At 34.4% G+C, this 23,404-nt stretch overlaps 1 protein-coding gene across 1 annotated transcript; it reads right to left on the bottom strand.

Moving 5' to 3' along the window:
- On the bottom strand, positions 1 to 23,016 carry LOC136803886 (ATP-dependent RNA helicase A protein-like). The gene is made up of 27 exons (XM_067060609.1): positions 22,733 to 23,016; positions 21,015 to 21,158; positions 17,285 to 17,462; positions 16,619 to 16,704; positions 16,191 to 16,330; positions 15,746 to 15,938; positions 14,843 to 14,929; positions 13,251 to 13,406; positions 12,171 to 12,362; positions 11,810 to 11,887; positions 11,318 to 11,459; positions 10,597 to 10,679; positions 10,041 to 10,197; positions 9,600 to 9,697; positions 9,199 to 9,297; positions 8,901 to 9,015; positions 8,439 to 8,533; positions 8,208 to 8,281; positions 7,595 to 7,747; positions 5,390 to 5,662; positions 4,874 to 5,041; positions 4,377 to 4,557; positions 3,812 to 3,979; positions 3,494 to 3,609; positions 1,719 to 1,863; positions 1,054 to 1,184; positions 1 to 491 (listed from the first exon to the last, which is right to left on the bottom strand). Exons 1-27 carry the CDS (start codon positions 22,838 to 22,840, stop codon positions 353 to 355), a joined length of 3,699 nt encoding a protein of 1,232 aa, XP_066916710.1. The 5' UTR covers positions 22,841 to 23,016; the 3' UTR covers positions 1 to 352.
- Between the last annotated feature and the right edge of the window lie 388 nt (positions 23,017 to 23,404).

Raw genomic sequence — 23,404 nt, 5'->3', positions numbered from 1 at the left:
ACTTTGAATTCTAGTTATTTCCTTGAAAAAATATCTTATCTTTATTAAAATCCATAATACACATTTTAAAAACACAGTTCTATTGTATTGTTTAAGAGTTTTTTTCGCCATCCTATCGTCATCTTTCATTTATTTTCGAGGTATAAATTACTATGGAAGGTATTGTTTTATCGTTTGATATCGAATCCGGTTCATAATCTTTTTAGTACACGTGACAATCATATCGTCACCAGCTCTGCTTCAAATACCCTGAAAGTTAAATAGTATATCTCGCCAAATTCCTCGATCCCAAACAAATAATTCTTCGTTTGCACCACCATCATAACGTAAATGCTGATCATTGAAAATGCGTTTACCATCGACCACCTCTTCCACGCCCTCGTCCTCTAAAACCGCCTCTTGATCGCCCAGCTCCGCCAGCGCCACGATAATGGCGTGGACCTTGATAGCCACCTCTTCTCGGTTGATTGTGTCCACGTGGTGCAAATCCACTAATAATAAAGGAAGGTCAATATGTGAGAATTATATACACCCAATAGATTTAGGATTATAGGTAGAAGTACAGAGGGACTCTCGCCGATTCGTTCTCCTATTATTCGAATCTTTTCTATAATTCGAACTAATTTTCAGTTCCCCTCTCTCTATAATTGAATCTCTATGCGATATGAACTTGCACACCATACTTTTTAGTTTTTAGGAGGTACGTTGTTTTAAGGGGGCATTTATCAAATAATTTCTAACCTAATTCTCTTCATAGAACGTATGGGAACCTTGTTTACCCTGGATCAAAATTAGTGTGAATACTCATATGTCTAAGTTTTCCACCATGTGATTCTTCCTTGCAGTTAATTGTTCCAAATAAACACCTTTCCTAGATTGCAGGTGTTGATTCGAGGGGAAAGATTCGTTTACAGGAGGAGGGTATTAAAAGTTATATGATACAGATACAGAAGTATTAGTGTGCCAATAACGTATTGCAGTGCACTAATATTCATATGACGCAGTTTGACTATTAAGTAAGCAAAATAAATAAAACATTTTATGCTTCCTTACCCACGATTCTGTTGGGGTTGAAATCCACCTCTATTCACTTGCTGGAATTGTTCGTTTTGTTGTTTAGCCATTTCACAACCTTTGTTCACTACTTGATAGGTACCAGCATCGCTTCGTGATAAGGCTTTCACCTAAAGGAAAAGATGGAACAATAATATCGAATGTTTGATATATTTATAAGCTTATTGAACTTTTGCTTCGTTTAACGCGTGATTCGGCAAGGGGTTGAACAATAATATGGCGTTGAACCTTCGAAAAACATTATTCACATTATTAAAAACTGTTTATTTCCTCATGATATGGATGACAAAATTTTCCTGCTGAAGAAAAGCATAAAACTAAGCCTGTCAAATTTAAAAGTTATAATTTGGCAGGTTTGACAAAAAGTCCATTACCATCATTATCTGTTGTTATTAAGATTTTATTGGCAAAGTAGAGAGCAGTGTGCTCTAATAGCAAGTTTATGAATTTGCACTTTTGAGAACAGCCGAGCGACTGAAGTGATTTAAAAAATGGAAGACGCTAAAAGTGCTTGTTTGCCGTCGTCCTCAGTTGATAGGGACCTAGAAAAATCAGAAAAACACACACACATAAACTCGCTATTACTTAAAACGCAAACAGTCGTTGACTTGCAAGCAGAACCAAGGGAAAACTGTTAAACTTACCACAGACAAGATCTTTTGGTGTTCAGCTGCATTCTGTTCAACAATGATGGAGGGGTTGTTGGCAACTTTGACGACAAGTTGCTCAATGATTGGTCGCATACTGATCACCTTCGATGCTTGCTCCACTGGCATCTCGATATTAATCCTGCGAAGGAAAAATGTGCGTTAATACCGGGTGCGCCACAAAAAAGTTTCTCTCTTTAAAACTAATTTTCTCGAAATCTAAACATTTTAAAAGAACCATTCCTATTTCATTTGAAAGAAGAAAGATAAACTTAAATTTTGATGGGTCATTTATTAAAGTCGATTCATTAGATCAAAAGTAATTCTCAATCGAATAAAAAAGTTACTTTCGGAAAGAGCTCAAAAACGTTATAAATCGACCTATCAAATTTAACAGAAGCATAATTACATGAAACATCAGTATTTTCGTTTCAGTCATTAGAAGTTATAATTAGCTATCTTAATGACCTTTTGTTATATAAAGGAAGGTTGAATTTCAATGAAAAGAAGAAAATTCGTCGAAAAAGGCCAAAAAATCTTGTAAAATTCATAAAAATACATCAACTATGGGTTTCGAGGTAGATTCAGCCTTACATAGACTTTATCCAGTCTAAAACCAAAAATCTGAGGAAAATTTCGGTAAAAGTTAATTAAATTGACTTTGATAAAGATTTCAAACCCTTTCGACCCTTCAGTTTCAAAACTTATGTGTTTAGTGACTGAAAAATGCTCTTAATCATGTAAAGGCTATTGCTATTGCCAAATTTAAAATAAAATTTTGATAAGTCGATTTTTAACGTTTTTAGCACTTTCTGAAAGTAACTTTTTTATTCAATTAAGTATAACTTTTGATCTAATGAATCGAATTTAATAAATGACCTATCAAAATTTAAATCCATCTTTCTTCTTTCCAATGGAATAGAAATGGTTCTTATAAAATTTTTAGATTTTGAGAAAATTAGTTTTAAAGAGGGAAACTTTTTTGTGGCGCACCCGGTACATAGGTTGCAAAATTAAAGTCTGAAGACAAATCACGCTTTTACTCGAAACTTTTATGTGCTTGTTACATGACATTTGATTGGTTCGAATTTATTGACACTGATAAAGTTATTAGCTGAAAGTAACATCACTAAAATCACGTGAACTTTTTCGAGTAATCACATGTTTTGATTACACTGATATAATTTTGCAACCCGTGTATTGATGATAACTCTTTTTTGCTATCATGCGGAAATCACTCTCGGGGAAGAAGTTTAATTACACTGATATAGGTTTTCCACATGTTAACAAAAATGATTGCACACTGAGAGCGAATGGCCTTTAAACTAGTAAGAAAATGTGTTGGTTATTTCACATCTTTAGTTCGCATAATTATATACTTTAGACGTACAAACTTTCACGAACACCTCGAAAAAACCTCGAAATCGTAATAAATATCAGATTTTCAGCCTAGTGTTATCTTTTAATGCCTTTTTAAAGTCGAAGAGCAACCGTCTATAGCGAATTTAAGGAATATTTTTAACTTTTAAAGCAATTCTTATTCGAAAATTATCATTTTTATCCAACGATTCGCGAAAGTAAATGTCGCAAATTTCGCGACCTCGCGAAAGTTTGTACGCCTAAAGTAATGCCGTACAATGATTTGTCATAATACTTATGAAAGTTCACAAAGAAACCTTTTTTAAAATGAAACATCTTAAACTTGAAGCATCAACGATTCAAAGAGAACAAAGAATGAAATATAAAGATAATTTCGTGTCTTGTTTACATACCAGTTATCGATGGAAATGAAGGACTCATTGGTCTGCACTTTACACGATGTCAACATGAGGTATGTGATAGGATAAACCATTGTGTTTTGCTTACAGCTTACTGAGCGCGTACGAATCTGGGAAAGGAAATCAAGCGATACTTATAATATCTATAATTCAGACGAGGTCGTCGGCGTCAAATGGTGGCCAATTTTGGACACCCGTGATATTTTGACCCATATTCAGATGAAGGTTTCGTATGAATGATTTCAAAAACGAAATAAGACTTTTTAAAGGTATTGGCCGGAAATTATTATCAACCTGAATCGAAAAACTGACCTTTTCACTGAAGATGAAGAAAGGAGAAGAGAAATTGATGTCTCTGTTGGAGCAGTTGACTGAAGATTTGTGAACCAATGCTACCTTCCCTTCGGTGGTCAATACCTTCCGTTTCGATTGGTGCATAAAAAGATTCGGGTAGAAACCAACATTCAACAGAGCAACAACCTGAAAGATAAAATACAGTAAATTTTTTTAGTTCAACCGTCTATTATCGGTCTTTTTTAAAAAGTACTACCTAAATGTTACATCATTTTCGTGCAAAGACCTAAACTCGTATCCAGTTCCTCAGCCAAAATCCATCAGTAAAATCAAAAAGTGGTACAAGTAGATTTGGGTACGAGATTGTCAAGGGCCCGAAAATACCTGAAATAACAACAATAACGATAACAATACTCATAATGTGGTCAATTTAAGACTCTAGCAACATTCAATCTCGCTAAAGGCTGGCACGATGGAAGCACCCATTGAATAAGCTATAAAGTATAAATCTACAAAACCGTATAAATATACACTAAATCCATAGACCAAATAAATTGGCCGAAGAAAAACAAACTAGGCTTACCAGATCGAGATTTTCATCGTCTCCACGGTATCGGAAAGGCATCGGATGTAAACATTCTTGTGGAAATCCGACATCACATAACAAGTTCTTTAATTGCATTTTCGCATCGCTGGTCATTCGAAGGACGGATCTGTTCAGTGAGTGTTGTGAACAGAAATGACCCTCTGACATGTCACTTGCTCTGTGGTTTAAAATTGAGTAGAAAATAAATATTTAATAAGTTTAAATGTATGTACATCATGTTTCATAAAAAAGAATCTCGGTAGATGAGGAGTCTAGGAAAGCTTAATGGTTACAACACGCAATTTTCAACAATTGGAATTTGTTATTTTGAACATTTCAGGTGAAACCGATTGGCTATGTAAAGATGTACTTGGAAACTCAGGTGTCGGGTGGTCAGTGCCCCCACCTCACTTGGAGGCTGATAAGTAGTCCGGTGTAATATGACAGATTTAATTTTAAAATGGTAGATTCTTCAGATAAGTGATCTAAGTTACCTGGCGTCTTCCCATTGTTGGAAAGCCCAGAGCATGGCCAAGTGATCACTGCTACGATTACCAGAAAATTTCTTGTGCACCCATCCTAAACGTTTCTGACCTTGCGAAGTCTCGAAGGGTTCTTGGAAACAGGTGCTTGCTGCTATTGTACACATCGCATCTCCAATACTGGGAAAGAAAGGAAACGATTAGTTTTAATTTTTTTTTGCTGGATGAAATGCTTTTAGAATAGATTATTTTCAACACTTAAGATTGATTTCAGAGGTATTACTTTCATTACTTTCATGGAGAAAATATTTTGCCTGGACAAGTCTTCAGTGCATGGACCAAAAGGTGAGCAGTCCACAAGATGTAAAAACAAAAGAACCTTAAAATAGTTCCTTTCCACGACATGATCTAAGAAGAACTCATTTTTATAAAGCACAATGTTTTTAAAAGTTTTTTCTTAATGGTGGTAAACACTATTGAAAAAGGCATTCTTGATTCTTAAAAATAATAGGAACAATAACAACTTACTTGAAAGCACAACCCAAGATGATCATTTTACCAAGTCGTGGTTCAATTGGCAACTTTGCCAAAATGTAACCCAAGGGCGTTAATGCTTCTTTTTCATCTAGAGCACCCATCTCTTTGAGAGCTTCAATAGATTCAACTACAGCATCCAAAGGAGGTGGCTCTAGTGCTTTGTTGAGGAAAAATTTGATTTTACCAAGCTTTAGGAGTTTGATATTTAAGGAGATGGCTTGTAAAGGCGTACGTAGGATCTCTGGTGTCGGGTGCTCGGCAAGCCTGTTGAATTAAAAATAGTGGAGGCGGGTAGAGAAATTCAGCAGACTTTAAACATATTTGGTACATGGGAGATTCTTGAAGGACATTCACTTAATTGGGGAGGGATGTTTTAAAAAGATGCCCAGAACGATAGGGTAAAACTAATTTTCCAGTATACACCCAGACACGTTCTGTTGAAAACAAAGACATTAAAGTAGGGGGGGATGTTATTTTGCAAAAATGGCATAAATTTTTAGCCCATTTGTCAAAAGTTGCCTTTGGGTATAAAAAGAAGAAAAAATTATGTTAAAACCCTGTGGTACCCTTTTCAAGGTTGCCACGGGCAGGGTGCCACCGTGGCTCCGCCAGCAAAATCGAAATTTCAAAAATTTTCAAAACATAGTGAAGTGACCCCTCATTTGAAAGGTATTTTCATGCTGGTTAAGAAAATCAATATAATGAGGTTGAATAACACTGTCAAAAATAGTAATTTCCAACAGTTGGCAAAATTTTGAGGATTTTGCTAAAAACGCAATTTTTTGATCGTTTTTCTTAAGTTACTTCTTGTGAGAGTGTCTTTCACCCTTACAATATTGATTTTCTTAATCAGCATGAAAATACCTTTCAAATGAGGGGTCACTTCGCTATGTTTTAAAAAAATTTGAAATTTCGATTTTGCTGGCGGAGCGGCGGTGGCACCCTACCCGTGGCAACCTTGAAAAAAGTACCACAGGGTTTTTACATGAATTTTTCTTCTTTTTATACCCAATGGCAACTTTTGACAAATGGGCTTAAAAAATTAGTCCTAACATCCCCCCCTAATTAAAGTCTGTCCAGATATAATTGGCAGTGGAAACAAGAATGCCTGTAACTTTTGATAGTCAAATATAATTATGGAAATTTTTTTTGCTTGTTTCAGAGAATCAAAAGCGCTATATTTGAATGTATTTTTGGTTAGAAAATTCGCGATTTTTAGCGGTTAAATTTGCGATTGCAAAAATTGAGCTTTTTTTCTACTTATGCTATAACGTTCATTTTTACACCAGTGGTAGTTCAACCTTAGGTTAAGAAGTTTGTTAAATTTTAAGGCAAACAAAAAGGTCCTTCGGAAGATATGGGACCCGAAATACCCCTTGGTAGCACTTTTCTGTGAAATATCAAATCTCCAACTTATTACTAAAACGGGGGTAGTGACATGATAAAACAGTTGTTCGATCATAACACATTTTACGATCTCTTTAATGACCTCATAGCCAAATTGTGTTTAGTGTTTTGGGAATTAGCAAAGTTCTTTAATGCCTTAAAAATAGCAAATGCAATATAAGTTCATGCTTATCTTTTCAATAAAAACAATTATACTGTGATTTCACTTCGTTTCGAAATAATCAATGATATCAATTATACCAATGCACCAACACTTTCCAACTTTTAATTGCACTGTTCAAAAAAGATAACATAACCCCCCTTTTTAGTAATAAGTTGGAGATACGATATTTCACAGAAAAGTGCTACCAAGGGGTATTTCGGGTCCCATATCTTCCAAAGGACTTTTCTGTTCGCCTTGAAATTTAAAAAAATTCTTAACCTAAGGTTGAACTACCACTGGTGTAAAAATGAGCGTTATAGCATAAGTAGAAAAAAAGCTCAATTTTTGCAATCGCAAATTTAACCGCTAAAAATCGCGAATTTTTCAACCAAAAATACATTCAAATATAGCGCTTTTGATTCTCTAAAACAAGCAAAAAAAAATTTTTGGAATTATATTTCACTATTAAAAGTTACAGGCATTCTTGTTTCCACTGCCAATTATATCTGGACAGACTTTAATTTACTATCTCTCGGAGACAATAATAAAAATTCTTGAAAGACATTCTTTCATGTCCAGTTAAAGGCTGAAAGCAAAACTTTGAAACCTATCACAAATGTCAATGACCTCAAAACAATAAAACTTACTTTTCATATCTTGCTCTACTGCACAGATGAAAACAGAATCCTGGCCTCACTCTTCCAGCACGACCTCTACGTTGTTCTAAGTTGGTACGTGAGGCCCAGACTTTTGCATAATTTGTCATGTTGTTGTGGGAAGTGAATAGTTTGATCTTCGCTCTGAAATATGTGAAAAAAGGTGCATAATTTTTGGTCGCAAAACTTAATTAGTCTTATATTCCAGGTTGTTGTAACAAAGTAGTTTAAAAACCTCCTAAATTTAAACTCAATTATCGTTCACTGCTAAACTTGGAATCATTAGTTTTATTCTTACACATAGTTATATGACGGGACAAGCTGGAGTTTTTACAAGCTCTTATTTGATTTGGTTGGTCGTTAAGATGTAATAAAAGAATCGTATTACTTTTTCCAAAGAACGCGTCATCTCTATCACTTTAAATGACCAATTAGTGAAGTATCTTGTAAAAACTCCAAGGCATCTCTATATGACTATACTCAGGTAACTGAAGAAATTGAACTACTTATCTAAATGAAACAAAGTAATTGCAGTATTGTAATCTTTTCGGAAAAGATTTTTAAACGACTTTGTTAGAACAAACAACCTGGAATGTGCACTTACTTGCATGAATCAATCACAAAAACAACATCATCAATTGTCACACTCGTTTCTGCGATATTCGTTGAAAAGATGATCTGAAAAAACCAAGAGTGTTCATAACTTATTAGCTGTTTTTCAAACTAATATCGGAATAGCGGTAATTTTTCCTCCGAATACCCGAATACCGAAATGAAAGTTGCGATACCGAAATACCGGTCTATCAGAAGCTCTCCTGGAAATAAGCATACATACCTTGCGAACGTTTTCAGCGACAGGTTGAAAGACACGTCTCTGATCTTCACGAGGGATTTGTGAGTGCAGTGGTAGTATCACATAATCTCTACTTCCTGTAATATGAGAACAAGTCAAATCAATTAAATTCATACAACCATACAGAAAGTTCTGGTTGCAAGCTCTGTTTGTAGCGGGATTACAATTTTTGCTTGGCCATTTTGCTAGCAAATTTTGTTGAAAATTCATTCGGAAAAGTGGAGGCAAACTGGGAGAATGTAATGAATCGAGAAGGGAGAATGTTATAAACCGATGACCGAGTGTTCAAGGCTTCAGCGTCTTAAATGAGGACTTCACGGTTCCACCTAGTCAAGGACTGCCTGAAGGTCCGAAAAAATTGGGCTATCACCGTAAAATACCGATTCTAAGACGAACCAAATAGAACAGTAGTCAATTTTCTTTATCGAACAGGGATTTCCTTACCAAAAACTTGATGCATCTGGAAATATTTGACGAACTTATGAATGACACTCCACCCAGGAAGGAACACCAATACAGCACCAGGTACTTGCAAGGTCGAAATGTACGTTAACAAGCCCTGGAAAAAAGTGTTTCAATGAAATCAACCTCATTTTCGTAATTTGGGTAAAACTAAAAATATGGATACCAAAGGAGAATCGAACCAAAGAACGATCGAGATGTCATTGTATCAACTTTAAGCTTGGCTTGCTTTAAAAATATTTTTCTCAATATATAGACAAACTAAATAATGTTTTTTTACCTCGACCAGTTCGATGGGTATTTCTCTTTCAGACAGTTGAGCCATTGAGTTCTTAGTTTGCAAACTATAGTCACCCTCGCATACAGTATTTAAGTTTTCCTGAAAAGTAAAGATATCAAAAGAATAATCAAACTAACATTTTTTATTGTGAAGTGTTGATGCAATGTAGGTAGCTCCGTTTGGCATGTAATAAACACTTTAAATGGCTTCTCTACTGGTACAAAACAGGAAACGAAAATTTTGGTCAAAGATTTTGGCAAAAAATGAACTAGGCCACGGTTACCATGATTTACGGTAAAGGAAACGGAGCTAACAAAGTCTTTAAAATACAATCCGAGCTGGATATCAAATATGAAACAGAATATAAAAGAGTTCCCGAGAAAGATAACAGAGATAATCACCTCTTTTTCCTCTACATCTTCAAATTCTTCTCTTTTCTTCTTCGTATTCAATGGTGGTACAAAACCCAACATTTGAATGCAATCTTCCAAGTAATATTCTATGACGATTGAACAAACGAAATTAGTATTGGTAGTAAATCTCGTGGTACGAAACATCCAAAGTAAAGCAAACCATAGTGTAGTGAAGGGTCTGCTATAAAGCCTTTCCCGAAAAATGGTTTTGAAGTGCAATTTTTAAAACATTTAATTTCGAGTGGGGATGAAATATAAGTCAATTTCCCAGTGGGGCTAAAATTCCAGGGTATTTTCTCATCGGGGACGAAATTTTGCCAGATTTTACAGTGGGGCTGGGGTCCCAGCGGGTCTGTGACACAGGGGTGTTTTGATGAATAACCAGGGCTGGTACTATACCACAAAATGTGGAGAACTACACAATATTACCTTGGACAGGATGAACACGTCCTTCCAGTTCAATAATGGGACAATCACCAAAGAATTGCGAGAAGATTGTGGTATCGATGGTGGCACTCATTAAAATAACTCGCATGTTTGGGAAGATTTGAAGCATGTCACGTAGAATGATCAACAAGAAATCAGACTGTAAAGGAAGAGAAAGACTTTGCAGAAATTTCGATAAATGTTTGTGATAGTAACAACAGCCAAATCCTATTGTTTTGAATTTCCTAATTATATTCCAATGATTTTATCTTTCTTGCATAATTTGACAAAAACTTTTTACTTTTTCAATGTAACACAACCGATAGACAACACGTAACTAGGAAAATCGAGAGGATTTTGGAAGACTTAAAACTCTCTTATTAACTATATTATGTTTAAAAGTGCGTAGAACAGCTTCGAGGTCCCACCACTCAAAAACATTCCCTTATCCTGAAAGCTGACTTCTTGTGTCCCACGTCTTAAATGAATTTTCAAAAAGGGTTCTAGACCAAGATCAGATTGTGTTTTTAAGTTAAATAAAAATACTATCCCTCCATACGTTAATATCTCGTTCATGAATTTCGTCAACTATCACGTGTGAGATGCCTGTCATACCATTCTCCAAGCGCCTCAATAAAGTACCTGAGTAGAATTAAATAGAATTTAGCGACCGTAGTGCAGTGGTAGAGCATCCCACTACGGTGCGCAAGGTTGTGGGTTCAGCCCCCAGCCGGGTCATACAAAGATTTCCAAATTGTACTTGATGCCTATCTGCTTGATGCTCAGCAATTAAGAGAAGGATCAAGGGTAAGTGGAGCAATCCAGGGAGAAAGAGTGGCACCCTCCTCTACTTTGTTCGGGTAGATAGCTATCGAAAGAGGAGCCGGCCTCCGACCGCGGTCGCAGACTTACTACTACAAGTAGAATAACGATGAGTAAAAGAAATAAAAGAAGATTTTTCTGATTTTATAAGACATCTACACATCCTACGAAGCTTAAGTTATTCAATATAAAACCATTTCCAGCAATCTGTTCATAACATATTACAGTTTTTACGCTTAAAAATAATTGCTGATGATGTACAGGTCTGGTTAGAGGATTTCTAGTTGTGAATGAACTATTAAATAGCCTTAGTATTTACATAGAATGACATCAAAAATAAAGAAAACCTCTTCTACTCCCACTACTTGCCTTGTAAAAATGAACTTAATAGAGTACGAATGTTTTGGAAATCTTCAGAATGATTTGATGACAAAAAAACAGCAATATTGCTGACTCACCAACTGTACAAAAGAGTATGGAAGCCTGGCCACGGGGTAGGACAGTGTCAAATCGGACAGAATAACCGACACTATGCCCAAGTGGTTCTGAACGCTCAGTTGCTACTCTTTCTGCTACGCTGATGGCACTGATTCTTCTTGGCTGAAAAGGGAAAGAAAAAGAGCAAATGTAAAAAGGGCTTCCTCTTTTTTCAAACAGGTAGTCAATAGATTTAAAAGTTTTTATTTTACTTTTATATTATTTCTTGCCACCGTTGGGAAAAATCACTAAGTATATGAAAATGTTCTCAAAGGTATCCGACTCATTCATTTCGGTCAATTATATGGTTTCAATGTTAATGTCAATTCTTCAACCAAGAATTAAGACAAACTTTGATTGAACCATTTAGAATTTATGTGACAAGACAGTAGAAATCCATGAAATAAAGCTTTATTGTTGAATATTTTTGTATCAGCCAAGCAAAACGGGCGTAAAAGTAGAGTTCAGCCTACCTGTGTGACGACGATATTACAATTACAGGCTTGCTCTCGTGCTTTCATCAAATATTCATCCAAAATGTATTGTGGAACCTAAAACAACAAGGAATACATCAAATTTTCTTTAAACAAAAGATGGCAAATCGAAATTTAATGCTTATCAGCTATAGAATACTAAATATTGGGCAAGATTTAACTTTGAGACACCACCATATTGTAGGGTCAGAGGTTTACTGTCTAGTGATAAATACAGCAGTTTTAAAATATCTTCAAGCGTCAAAAAAGGCCACAACATGCATGATTGATGATTTAAACTCTAAAAACCTTAAATTCCGCCCATTTATTAAAGCGATACAGGGTAAGTGCCAATGCATACCTGTGTAGTTTTCCCACACCCTGTTTCTCCTCTAATGATGACCACTTGATTTTGTTTGATGTGATCCACAACTGTTTTCTTGTGATTGTACACTGGCAAACTTTTGCGCTGCTCCAAAAAATTCTTAAAGTTTTCATCCTCAAATTTGGTTTGGAACTCGTCGTAAAGTTGTTGGTTGTCCAGAGGTGGGGGCTTTAAATAGACACATTTAGAAATAGTAAAAGTTAACAATTATTAGAGTAGAGTAGAGTAGAGTTAAGGGTATGAGTAGAATAGAGAATAGTTAAACTAGAAACTGCTGCATGCTAACAAGTCAGCAAGGAAGTTGTTTTCAGAGTAAGAACAACATTAGCAACAACTACATTACCAATTCAATCTGCTCGATTCAAATTAACATTTGATTGAGAGATTGATCAAAAAATCTATACAGCGGAACCTTCAACATTTGATTGAGAGATTGATCAAAAAATCTATACAGCGGAACTTTCAATTAGAGGACACCATTGCGGAGTAGGGTTATAGTGTCGGCTAATTAGAATTGTCGGCTGATTAGAAGTGTCCGCCTTTTAGAAACTTTTCAATTATGTGCTCTAATTTTGGTATAAGATAAGTGATGCTAGAGATGTACAGCATTCCAATTCAAACTGTTCTTGACGCAAATTAACATTTGATTGAGAGGTTGATCAAAAAAACTATTCAGTGGAACCTCTAATTAGAGGACACCATCTGGGAGTAGGGTTAGTGTTGGCTAACTAGTAAGTGTTCGCCTTTTAGAAGCTTTTCAGTATGTCCTCTAATTTTGGTATAATGTAGTAATATTAAGGGGTTAAGTAAGGTTAAGTATGTAAAGTTTTGGTCCAAAGTACTTTTCTAGAGATACTAGGGCATGGAATGATTATTCCAATGCAACAATCTAGTTTTTATGAACTATAGTAGTCTTGATATCTCTGTAGTTCATCATTTTTACGAGGTAAATAAAACTATCAACAAAAAAAACCAAAAACAATCAAAACGAAACAAATAGGCTGAAAGTATTGAATAAAGGTTTGAGCTGGTTTGAGTTAAATAAAATCAACAAACTAATTCAGCATCTTCCAGTTGTTCCTTGGACAGCCATGGGTTGACTTCATGTGTTGGTGGCTCCCACTTGATTGTTTGTGACACATCATCAAAGACACGATCAAATTTCTTTTGTTGTGGTGGGTGTACTAAAGATGTCCCATCAACAATACCACCCTTAAAATGATTGTTATCAATTAAATGAAAGAAAAAAATCTTTGGCTTGATTGTTGTTTTGGCTTGATCCTCTAGTTCACTGAGAATGGAGAATGGAGAATTTCAAAAACAACTTGACAAGGAAATGTAATATCTGCCAATGGCAATGAGCTTTAATTCATTATCAGTTTTTTCAAAGATTGCTCTATTCACAACTTTTAGAGTCGTCTAAGAAACAGGGAAAATTTGCAACGATCATTGATTTTCTAAGCAGCTTGGTAATAATTTTTCACAAGTTGGTATTGTTTAGCTTTCCTGGCAAACGTCTTCTCTTTCCAATAAAATCATCTGCAACTTTGTAAACCTTGAGAATGCACTGATATACTAATTCTTTATTATAACAAGGTTATTAAGAAAGATTATAACTTGAAAGAAATTTTAACAGCAAGTATAAGTTTGCAACAAAATGGGATACTAACAGTTTTTGTTATAATTGTTTCCTACATCTGCTAGCTGAGCCAAAATGTTATTAAGTACTGTAATCGCACGATGGGTTATTTTTTCTTATTTGGCACGCCCTCAAAGAGAGCAATTAATCGTTAATTGTATCCTTTAGAGAGCAATTAATTCTCCAATGCTGCGCTAATGTTTACAAAATTGATTTTAATGTTTTTTCTTACAATTTTTTGCATCGAACGTTTTAATTGCATTCGAAATTTATTTTGTGAGAAAGAAAATCAATAAACAACAATAAAAGAAAGACATAAAGAGAAGAGAAAAATATAAAACTCTCAGTGTAATTTCTGTAATTTACTTTCCTAACTGGGAAAAAGTAGTGAAAGCCATTGTGCGATTAGCTCGTAATCACATAATAACTCGTACAATTCCAAAATTGCACTCGTGATTTTTTTGTTTCGAATCGTCCTTTCGGACTAGGAAAATTAATAACAAAAAAATCACTCGTGCAATTATATTCGAATTGCACTCGTTATCATGTGATTACATATACTAATTAATAATTAGTAAAAGTAATTTTGTTAAAAAAGGCAATTTTTTTCACTTACAGATAAAAATCAAACCAATGCTCTATCAAAAACATAAACCAGCCAGAATCTGAAAGATATTGTTACATGAAAGTATTTAGATTGTCTATGATATTGTTCATCGTGTCATAGTATGGAAAGTTTTAATTTCTACACCATGACATGATGATAACCTTAATTATAAGAAATTTAAGCTCTGGCTGGTTGATATTTTTGTATCTAAAGGGCATTAAATTTGACTATTTTTTACATTTCCAAAGCAGGTCAAAAGCCTAGCAGTAATACTGGGTTTGCAACCTGCTTCGAATTATCTGTTTAAATTTACCAATCCAAAACAAAGTAGCTCAATGCTTGAGGATAAGAGTTCATGTCTACTCAAAGCCACATTCTCTAGCAAGGTGGCTGTATACTTACAACACCAATAGGTACAATACTATTTTCATTCAATACTTCTTGCAAAAGTTGTTCAGTAGATGGTTGTAATGCTACTTTGAATGTTTCCTTCAAATAACAAGAAAAAAATTATTGATTGTGTATAAATAATGCAAAACCAGAGTGTCAATACTGCAACTTATATTGCATTTAAAAAGTTATTAAATTATCCAATTATCCACCCACAGAGCCATGTATATAGTGTACAAAAGACGCTTCCTTGTGACATATCTTTTTAGAGATCTTATGCTATGGTAAGATTCATGTACTTTAGGCAAAATTCCTACTCTTAATTTTAAACTAACCTGCAGATGGAAAATTTTGGCCTATAAACCGTTTCTCAAAACGTTTTACCTTTCACCCCAAGATTTGTAAAAAGAGAAAGTCATCATAGCTTCAGCCCCCTCCTTACTTTTGGGGGGAGAGGGGGCTAAGAAATATTTTGGCCTTTAAAAGAGCCTGGGGGCTAAAATTACCAAAATATTTGGGGGGACCTAGATTGTTGTGGGGAGCCTAGATGATCTGACTGAGACTCTGGGGGCTTTCAGCTAATTTCAAAAGATCTCTCATCTTACTATTAAAACAAATATAAAAAGCAAAAGATTTGTAAACATAAATATTAATACAAGTAAAATTTAGTTTTCATTTATCAGTACTGTACTCGCATAAATTTTTTATTGACTTCTCTCTACGGGGACGGGAGAACAATGTTTTTGTTTTTGTTTATCTTAGGAACTTTAGTGGTAGGGGACCTAGCACAAGGCAATTTTTTGGGGGGAGCTAAATTGTTGGGGGGACCTTACTTTGTTGGGGGGAGCTAGAAACCTGGCTGGAGCTATGGTCATAGACTAGAGGAAGACTTAAAAAAAGGAAAAAAATACAAACCTCTTCTACTTTAACTTTCTTTGGCTGTACTTGACCAACTTCTGCTGCTTCGATTGCTCCAAGATGAAAAAGTTGCCGCACCAAACTCAATGCACAATTCTGAGCAGCCAGTTTCTTTGAGCTAGCTGTACCTTTCCCATTCAATGTTCTTCCTGCTTCATTCACAAAGAAGCTGAGATTAGCACGGAAAAATCTATCAAGAAAAAAACAGCAAAAGAACTTATTGTATTGAATATGTAAAGGGAAATAGGAATAAAAAAACTGGATTTAAATTGTTGTGAATAAGGTAAAAATTCCAAAGTCAATCTCAAAAATAACTTTGCTTTTATAGTCCATAGATAGATCTTTTATTAAATTAAGTCATTTCTAGGAAGAGTTAAAATTTTTACATATTTACAGAGTCAGAATCTGATGTCTTTATTTTTAGAGCATCTTTGAAGCTTACCTTGAATGATCAGGACCTTCTTGAAAATACTGAAAATCAGCAGGAATATTTCGCTTGTTTAGAAAACCATGGAGTGCTGATTTTGCGTTTGTTATATTCCAGTTGCCATGAAGATGAGAATTCGTGTCAACTTCTTCCGCCTAAATAAAATCATCCTTGTTGAAATATTTAACTTCCTTACAGAAATTATATACAGTATTAAATAAACCAAGACTGTGCCGACCAAAAGATTAAGGCTTTTTTCCTATTGTTCCTATTATTTTGGTTATCAAGTACATAACTCTAATTCTACATTATAACTGTAGTGTACACACAATTTTCTTCGGGCACTCATTTAAGTTTGCATAGAAACAAGCTTAAAACAAAAGGTTGGGAATGTCAAATTTGTAAATATTTTTAAAGTATGATAGCTCAATATTTATATGTACCTCATCCAGCTTGCGTTTCAAATCATGGATATTATAATGATAGTTTCTGGCTCCTACACTCTGTTTTTGACCAGGGCTCATAGAAACTAGAAAGAGAATAATTTGTACATCGGATTGTTGTTAACACCAAAAAGAAGGACATTTTTGCCAGGGTTGAAAGATCTCAAATGTCTAAGCTCTAGTTTAGACGGTTGACTTTCTGCCCATCTAATTGTTAGAGTAGGCAGAAGTTGGGTAATTAAAGTTGGCAGCTTAAATCTTTGCTTGAAAAAGATTGAAAGAAGTCATTGCATTGACGTCAAAAGAGGGCAATGCATTTTAGACAGCCCACTTTATGCCCACTTTAAATTCACAATTAGAATAGGCAGGGCAAAAAGTGGGCCGTCTAAACTAGAGCTAAGCATCTAGCACTCTAATACAATAACTTTATGACTTTATCATTTTTACAATATCAAATTTCTTCAGACATTTAACTTCAAATCTACAAAAAAAATCTTTTGAGGCCATTGCTCATAGAATAATAGTTAGTCTGTAAGTAGTGCTGTAATTGCTAGGAGATCCTACTTAGTGATTATTAACTGTGATGTGAAGAATACTAACCACTTTCTGAGTTCTTTGAGTAAAAATTCTGATACTAGAAATTGGAATTTTTCTAATTAAACCTACTTGGAGCGGCCTGTTGAATCATTTGAGGTGGTTTTTGGTCTTGTTGTCCACTCTGGCCAGGAGAAATCTGGTGAGGAGCCAGTGGACCAGAGCTGGGAAGAGACCTCCCAACATTTGATCCTCCTAGTGCTCCAACTGTTGATCCACTGGTTTGAGGTTCTGCAGGCACTGAAAAATTCTGTAAGAAAGTAAAGAGTTAAATCCAAATCTATTTAACTGCTGATACAGGCTGGACAGTCAAAAAATAAGTACTGAAGCAATTCAATGTCTAACAAGCAATGATACTTTTGGACCTACCTGGCTATGCATTTAAAGCATAATCGATATCTACATGAGCATGACATGAAACTTGAAGTTAGTAATGTAATGTACTTTTTTTAACATTGAAATTTTGAAATAAATTTATGAATTTGCTCTATCAAGCACTCTTTTAAATGGTGTTCAACTACAATATATGATTCTTAGGGATAAAGATTCAATTTTTTTGTGAAAATTTCTTTTGTGAAAATCTGCTTCAGCTATCTTTTACCAATGATGGTACCCTACTTTCATGCAAAAAATCAGGAAAAATTTATGGTCCCAGATGGCCCAGTTTTCTACAAAGTCCAAAGCCCTTTTTTAGTCTTTTTTTTAAGCTGGAATTTCATATTCAAGGGTTTATAGTTATGCACCTTTGTGCAAAAAATCACAAAGAATGAATAAGCAAATCTCGAGAAAATCTTATAACCAATTAATTGGTAATGAGCTTTAAAAAAATATTGAATTTGACCCATTTTTCTATAAAAACACGTCTAGCAACCAAAATTTCATGCCTCAACACAAATATTCTTCTGAATTAAGCCTTCATGAGCAAAAAAACATCTCTCTCATCAGAAAATTGAGTGCTTTGGCTAAGAACAGATGTATGCTTATAGATAGTGATGTTTATAGATAAAGATGCATTTTTTGAGCCAAAAACTTTCTTTATGCAAATCTGCTAGAGCCATCTTTCACCTATGATGGTACCCTACTTTCATGCAAAATATCAGAAAAGATTAATGATTTAATATTTCACAAAGTCAAAAAAAACTTTTTTAGCCGTTTTTTGGCTAAAATTTACCCAAAATTTTTAATTTTGAAAATCGGGCTCCGTCACATTTTGGGAATTACCATTTTGCATCATTGAGCAAAAAATCAGAAAAATCGAATGAGCCAATCCTCAGAAACCTAATAAGAGACGGACAGACTTACACTGGTTAATTTATAGGACCCCCCTTATTAAAGGTAGGTCCAAAAGTTGATTGCCTTTTTTAAATTGGCGCTTGGTAATTTTATATAAGCCTAAATTCTTTAACTTAAAAAATCATCTTTTCTTTTTATTAGTTTCCACAGGAAAGGACATTTTTTAGAATTTTACAAAAAGTGGTCTTTTTAGAAAAACCATATTATAATTCACTAAATGCTAAGTCCTAAGTTGACAACTTCTAGAAAAGTGCTTGTCCCTGTAGGTTGATGCTTTTCAATAGTTTAAAAAACTTTTTTGTTAATTATTGTAGTTGATATTTAAGGTTTTCTTGTGTTTTTTCAACGTATTCTCAAAATTTCACTTTGACTTTTTGTTTAAAAAGGTTATGTAGATTAGCTTGTTGAAATGTTGATTGATATCTTGTAATGAAAATGTGATGGAAATTTTAAAGAGACAAGTGAAATTTTGTGGTTCGAAGTAAGCTGAAATTATTTTTGAAGTAAAAATAGAAATGCTCAAATGATAGCTTAGAATACGCTAATGTCGTAAAATACTGATATTTTCATATGTGTGAAAGTTAGTGGCTAATTATGTCAATTTAAAGCAATTTCTCAGACTTTACAATTTATATCCACAAAAAAACACTAGCCTGTTTAAAGATGTGATTTCAAGGGAAATCTAACCTAGGAAGTCTATACTTTTGTATGAATTGACTATGATCTATGCCTAAAGTCCTTTTGTGATGTTTTGTGGCTAAAAAAAGGAGGGGTATTTTAAGAAGAAGTATTTTTATAACTAAATAGAGATCTATTGATATATAACATTACCTGTTTCACACAAAAGAGAGGTGATGGAAAGTGGCTATCAAGAATAAATGTAGAATTTTAAAATATTCCCTAATAAAAAATAACTAAAAATTACTTATTAATGAATGAATATTAAATGAATAGAAATTCTATTAGATCTTTAGATAGTAGATACCTACAAGGCTTTGTCCAATGAAACTAGCAAAAAACTCTTATTTTGATAACCAAAACCATTTTCTAATATTGTGATTAAATGTGGTTAACTAGCTCTGGAAAATTTGTTCTTTAAAATCAATTTATACCATAAAGTCCTTCAATTTAATCAATTCCTTAATAAACAGTTTAAGAAATTCATTGAATCTTTGCAGTTTGCTTGGAGTCATACAGGTGACATTTTGTGGCTAACATTATTGTTTTCAGAAATCCATTACATCCCTTCATCTAAATTAACTCAACCAATTCGTAAAAGTAGCTCAAAAGTTGAAAATCCTGTCAAAAAATGTGAATTTTCAGCAAAAAGCCACCATTTTTCACAGAGCCAGTTTCTCTTTAGCCACAACAATTCACACTCAGGGATGCTTATTCCTTATCGAGTTAGATCTGGGCTTCTCTTAAAAGTATGTTTTTGGGAATTTGGAAAAGTAAGGTAGTCACACTATAATGATTAGAATACCATGTTTCTTTAATAAGGCCTTAAGTTTGCCACAAAAATTCACATTTTTTTCACAAAATTTCTATATATAGTTTGTTTCTTGAGCGACATAGTCACCTCCGGAGACTTTTTACTTAAAAGTTATTTGAACCCTACATCAAATTTTATCAAGATCAAAGTTCAATGCCACAATTTATCGCTTGAAAATGACTTCTAGCCACAAAAAATCACCTTAGCTAGCTTTAGAATATGAAATTATTTTTTTAGCCACAGGGTTAAGCTAGAAAATTAGTTCTTTTCACATTAGAAAATTGGCGCATTCTCTTCAACCAACAAAAATATATTTTTTAATAGCCACTTTTTTTCACATTCTTAATGTCATCTTAAAAAGTGCAGTGAAAAATTACAAAAATGTCCTTTCCTGTGGAAACTAATCTTTTTTACAGTACTTTGGAATAACATCTTCCACCTTTAAAGAGAATGCTAAAATAAGGGGTCTTCGACAAAAAGCTTTCGGGTTATTTATCGGCATTGGGCTGATAAGCTTCAGACCCCCTCCCCCCTTGCTCTTATTTTTCAAAACCAACTTTTACATCTTCAAAAACACAATTTCTTCCAATCTTGTCCGCCATCGCCTTCCCACCCGACCCGTCACCGTTGAATTTTTGTCCATTTGTGCACCAACATTGAGTTTGTTCATACCCGCATTGATATTTTTAATCAAAATGAAAGTTAAAATGATGGGATGAAGTCGCAACATTTTGAAGGAAAAGGCAGCGCGCTGGCCAATGAAATCAAAGCTAGTTCAAAACTGTACTTTTAAAGTTGTGAATTTGTGCGCAAAGGTGAAAGCAAGTGCAATCATATGCTTTCAGTGGAGTTTGTGGACGAAAACAGAAAGAAATTGGCTGAAAAGATTTTTGACTCAATACTTGTTTTTTATCGGTATGTAGTTGGACCCCCCCCCCCCCCCCCCTTATCCGCCCAATGTCGATGAAAAATTCGAATTTTTTTTCTCAAAATCAACTTGTAAAATAAGGATCTTACAAGCATATTTGGAGGGACAGCATTTCTTGGTATGATTCCAGCTTGGACCATATGATTCAGCATGTTATGGGCTGCCACAGCTTCTCCTTCTTTCTTGTTTTTACCACCACCATTTCCAATGTAATTGACACCTTGAATGGAAATCTAATGAAAGAATGATTTCATGTAGTCCAAATGTGTTAAAAATCCACTTTCCATGAAAATATCCAATTATATATAAGCTCTAGAAATTTGCTATTTTACTCTTTGGGCTCCATACAAAATTTTTTTTCCCATAGAACCTGCAACCCTCAAATTTAAAATTAAAGTGCATTGTCATAGCTATGACTAGCATTACTGTAAGCAAGTTAAAGCAAGATAAATCGATCAAGCATTTACCCAAAATTTCCCAAATTAATTTTTTCCTCTCCACCAACTTAAATTTATACAATAGACCTGAATAGACTCCCAAAATTCAAGCTATTTTAGATCTCCAAACGACTATTTTGCTTATGTAATTAAGAGTTTTGATTAAAAATATCCTGCAATTGATCCCATTGATCGAACTTAATCGAACACTTACAATCTTTTAAAAAATCCTAGATTTCGATTAATTTTTTTAATCGAACTTTAATCGTTCGATGGAGTTCGATTAGTTCGATTATTCGATTGGTTCGACAAGTTCGATTGATCGGGTCTGGAATCAAACGTTCCGAACATTCGATTAGTACCGTCTGGTATAGTAGAGTCGTCTAATCTCGACATACGTCTTGCAATCTCGACATAGCTGTAGGCTGGTCTTCGAAATAAAAAATCAAACATAAACAAATACATACCAAAGTTATCAATCAATCACTAAAATGTACTCTCTCTCTCTATCACATCACAGATTGTTAATATAATATGAGAAATGTGAAGTGTTATTACTTTATATTTGAAAAGAAAACTTTAACGATGTAGTAATCGCTAAAAACTAATTAGCATATACTTTCAACGAAGATGTCCAAATCACAACAACACAACATTTTGCACGCGAGGAATTTTTTAGTAGACATTTTTACCGTGAACCGAAAATAATAAAAAGAACCCGGTTTCCTTTCGAATTTAATGTGACCGCCATACTGGCAATCACGGCGTGCGGCCTGTTAGCGCCTAGAGCGTGTGTTTTATATATAGGAAGGGGGGAAACCAGGCTAAGCGCGCGAATTATTTTTATCACGTGACTTGAAGCGTAATAAAGTTGTAAAATTTTAATGATGGACACAAGAAAGTTACGAGGAAGTTTGCATGCGTTTCGTGTGTTGTGTAAAACTGCTTATAATTTGGCTGTTTTTTTAATTGAAAGGATTGCAATGTTTACTGAACTTCTAGTTTGATGGATGAACTTGTTCGATAAGAATGATACCAAGAATTTCATTCAAGGTTTGTTTTGATTATTTTACAGATCCGGTGTCGAGATTGCAAGACGTATGTCGAGATTAGACGACTCTACGGTACAGTGTGATAACTTCCAAAATGTAAATAATAAGCAAGTTAGATTCTGTGCTGAATTTCATCCAGTTTGCTAGACCTCATCTTTAAAAGGAAGGAAAAGGGGTCCAATTTCTCATAAATTCTTGCCGCAGACCTTTTGCTACAAGTCGTCAGGATCCACATTGATTGTTTTATAAAACTTCATTTTCAAAAGGTACATTAAAGAAAATATGATATAATTCGGCTTGAAAGGTTTAAAAAATTACCTGGAAGTTGAATCGGTGTGGACCATTAGGGTTCGGTTCGAATTTAGGTATTGTTTTTAGGTTTTTTCCAACCCATCCATACAAAAATCCTTTCACTTCTCCCGCCATTTTAGAAATTTAAAAATTAGTGTTCTCTGGTTTCACTTTTGATTTCATTTTTCTCATGTGCTTTGCAGAGAAAAGCCAATCAGCGCTCGGCAACATCCCGCTTAAAAAGGAAATGGGCACGAATTTAAATTTTTGAATTGACCAATATTAGTGAATTTACTAGCAAGCCTAAACTCGATATTGGTATATACATAAAATTCCAATATGGCTACCTGCAGCCTGCTTTTTCAGCAGGATCCCAGCCTACTTTCTGATCTTCCGCTATTCAAAGACCAGGACAATGACTGAGCAGTTTATCACTTATTGTAATGAGAAAAGTAATCCAAGATGTGGTAAGAATAAATTTGTCATGTAAATGTCAAACGGGGGTACTACTATAGTCCAAAGCTGGAGCTCAACTACGTTTTGCCTTTAAAAATTATGATGGTGGAAAAAGTAGTTTTATAAAGGGCAGGTCTTAAACGCCTAATACCTCCTACTAACTTAATACTTACTACCTAATACTTAATATTTACTGTATATACCTCAAAACTGCTCGAAAATACCTTGAAAATAATCAGCATG

The sequence above is a fragment of the Clytia hemisphaerica genome, unplaced genomic scaffold (genome assembly GCF_902728285.1).
Source record: "Clytia hemisphaerica strain Z4C2 unplaced genomic scaffold, Clytia hemisphaerica genome assembly, whole genome shotgun sequence".
NCBI classification, from domain to species: domain Eukaryota; kingdom Metazoa; phylum Cnidaria; class Hydrozoa; order Leptothecata; family Clytiidae; genus Clytia; species Clytia hemisphaerica.
Note: the sequence above shows the minus strand (reverse complement) of the source record. Positions and strands in the feature narration are given on the sequence as shown.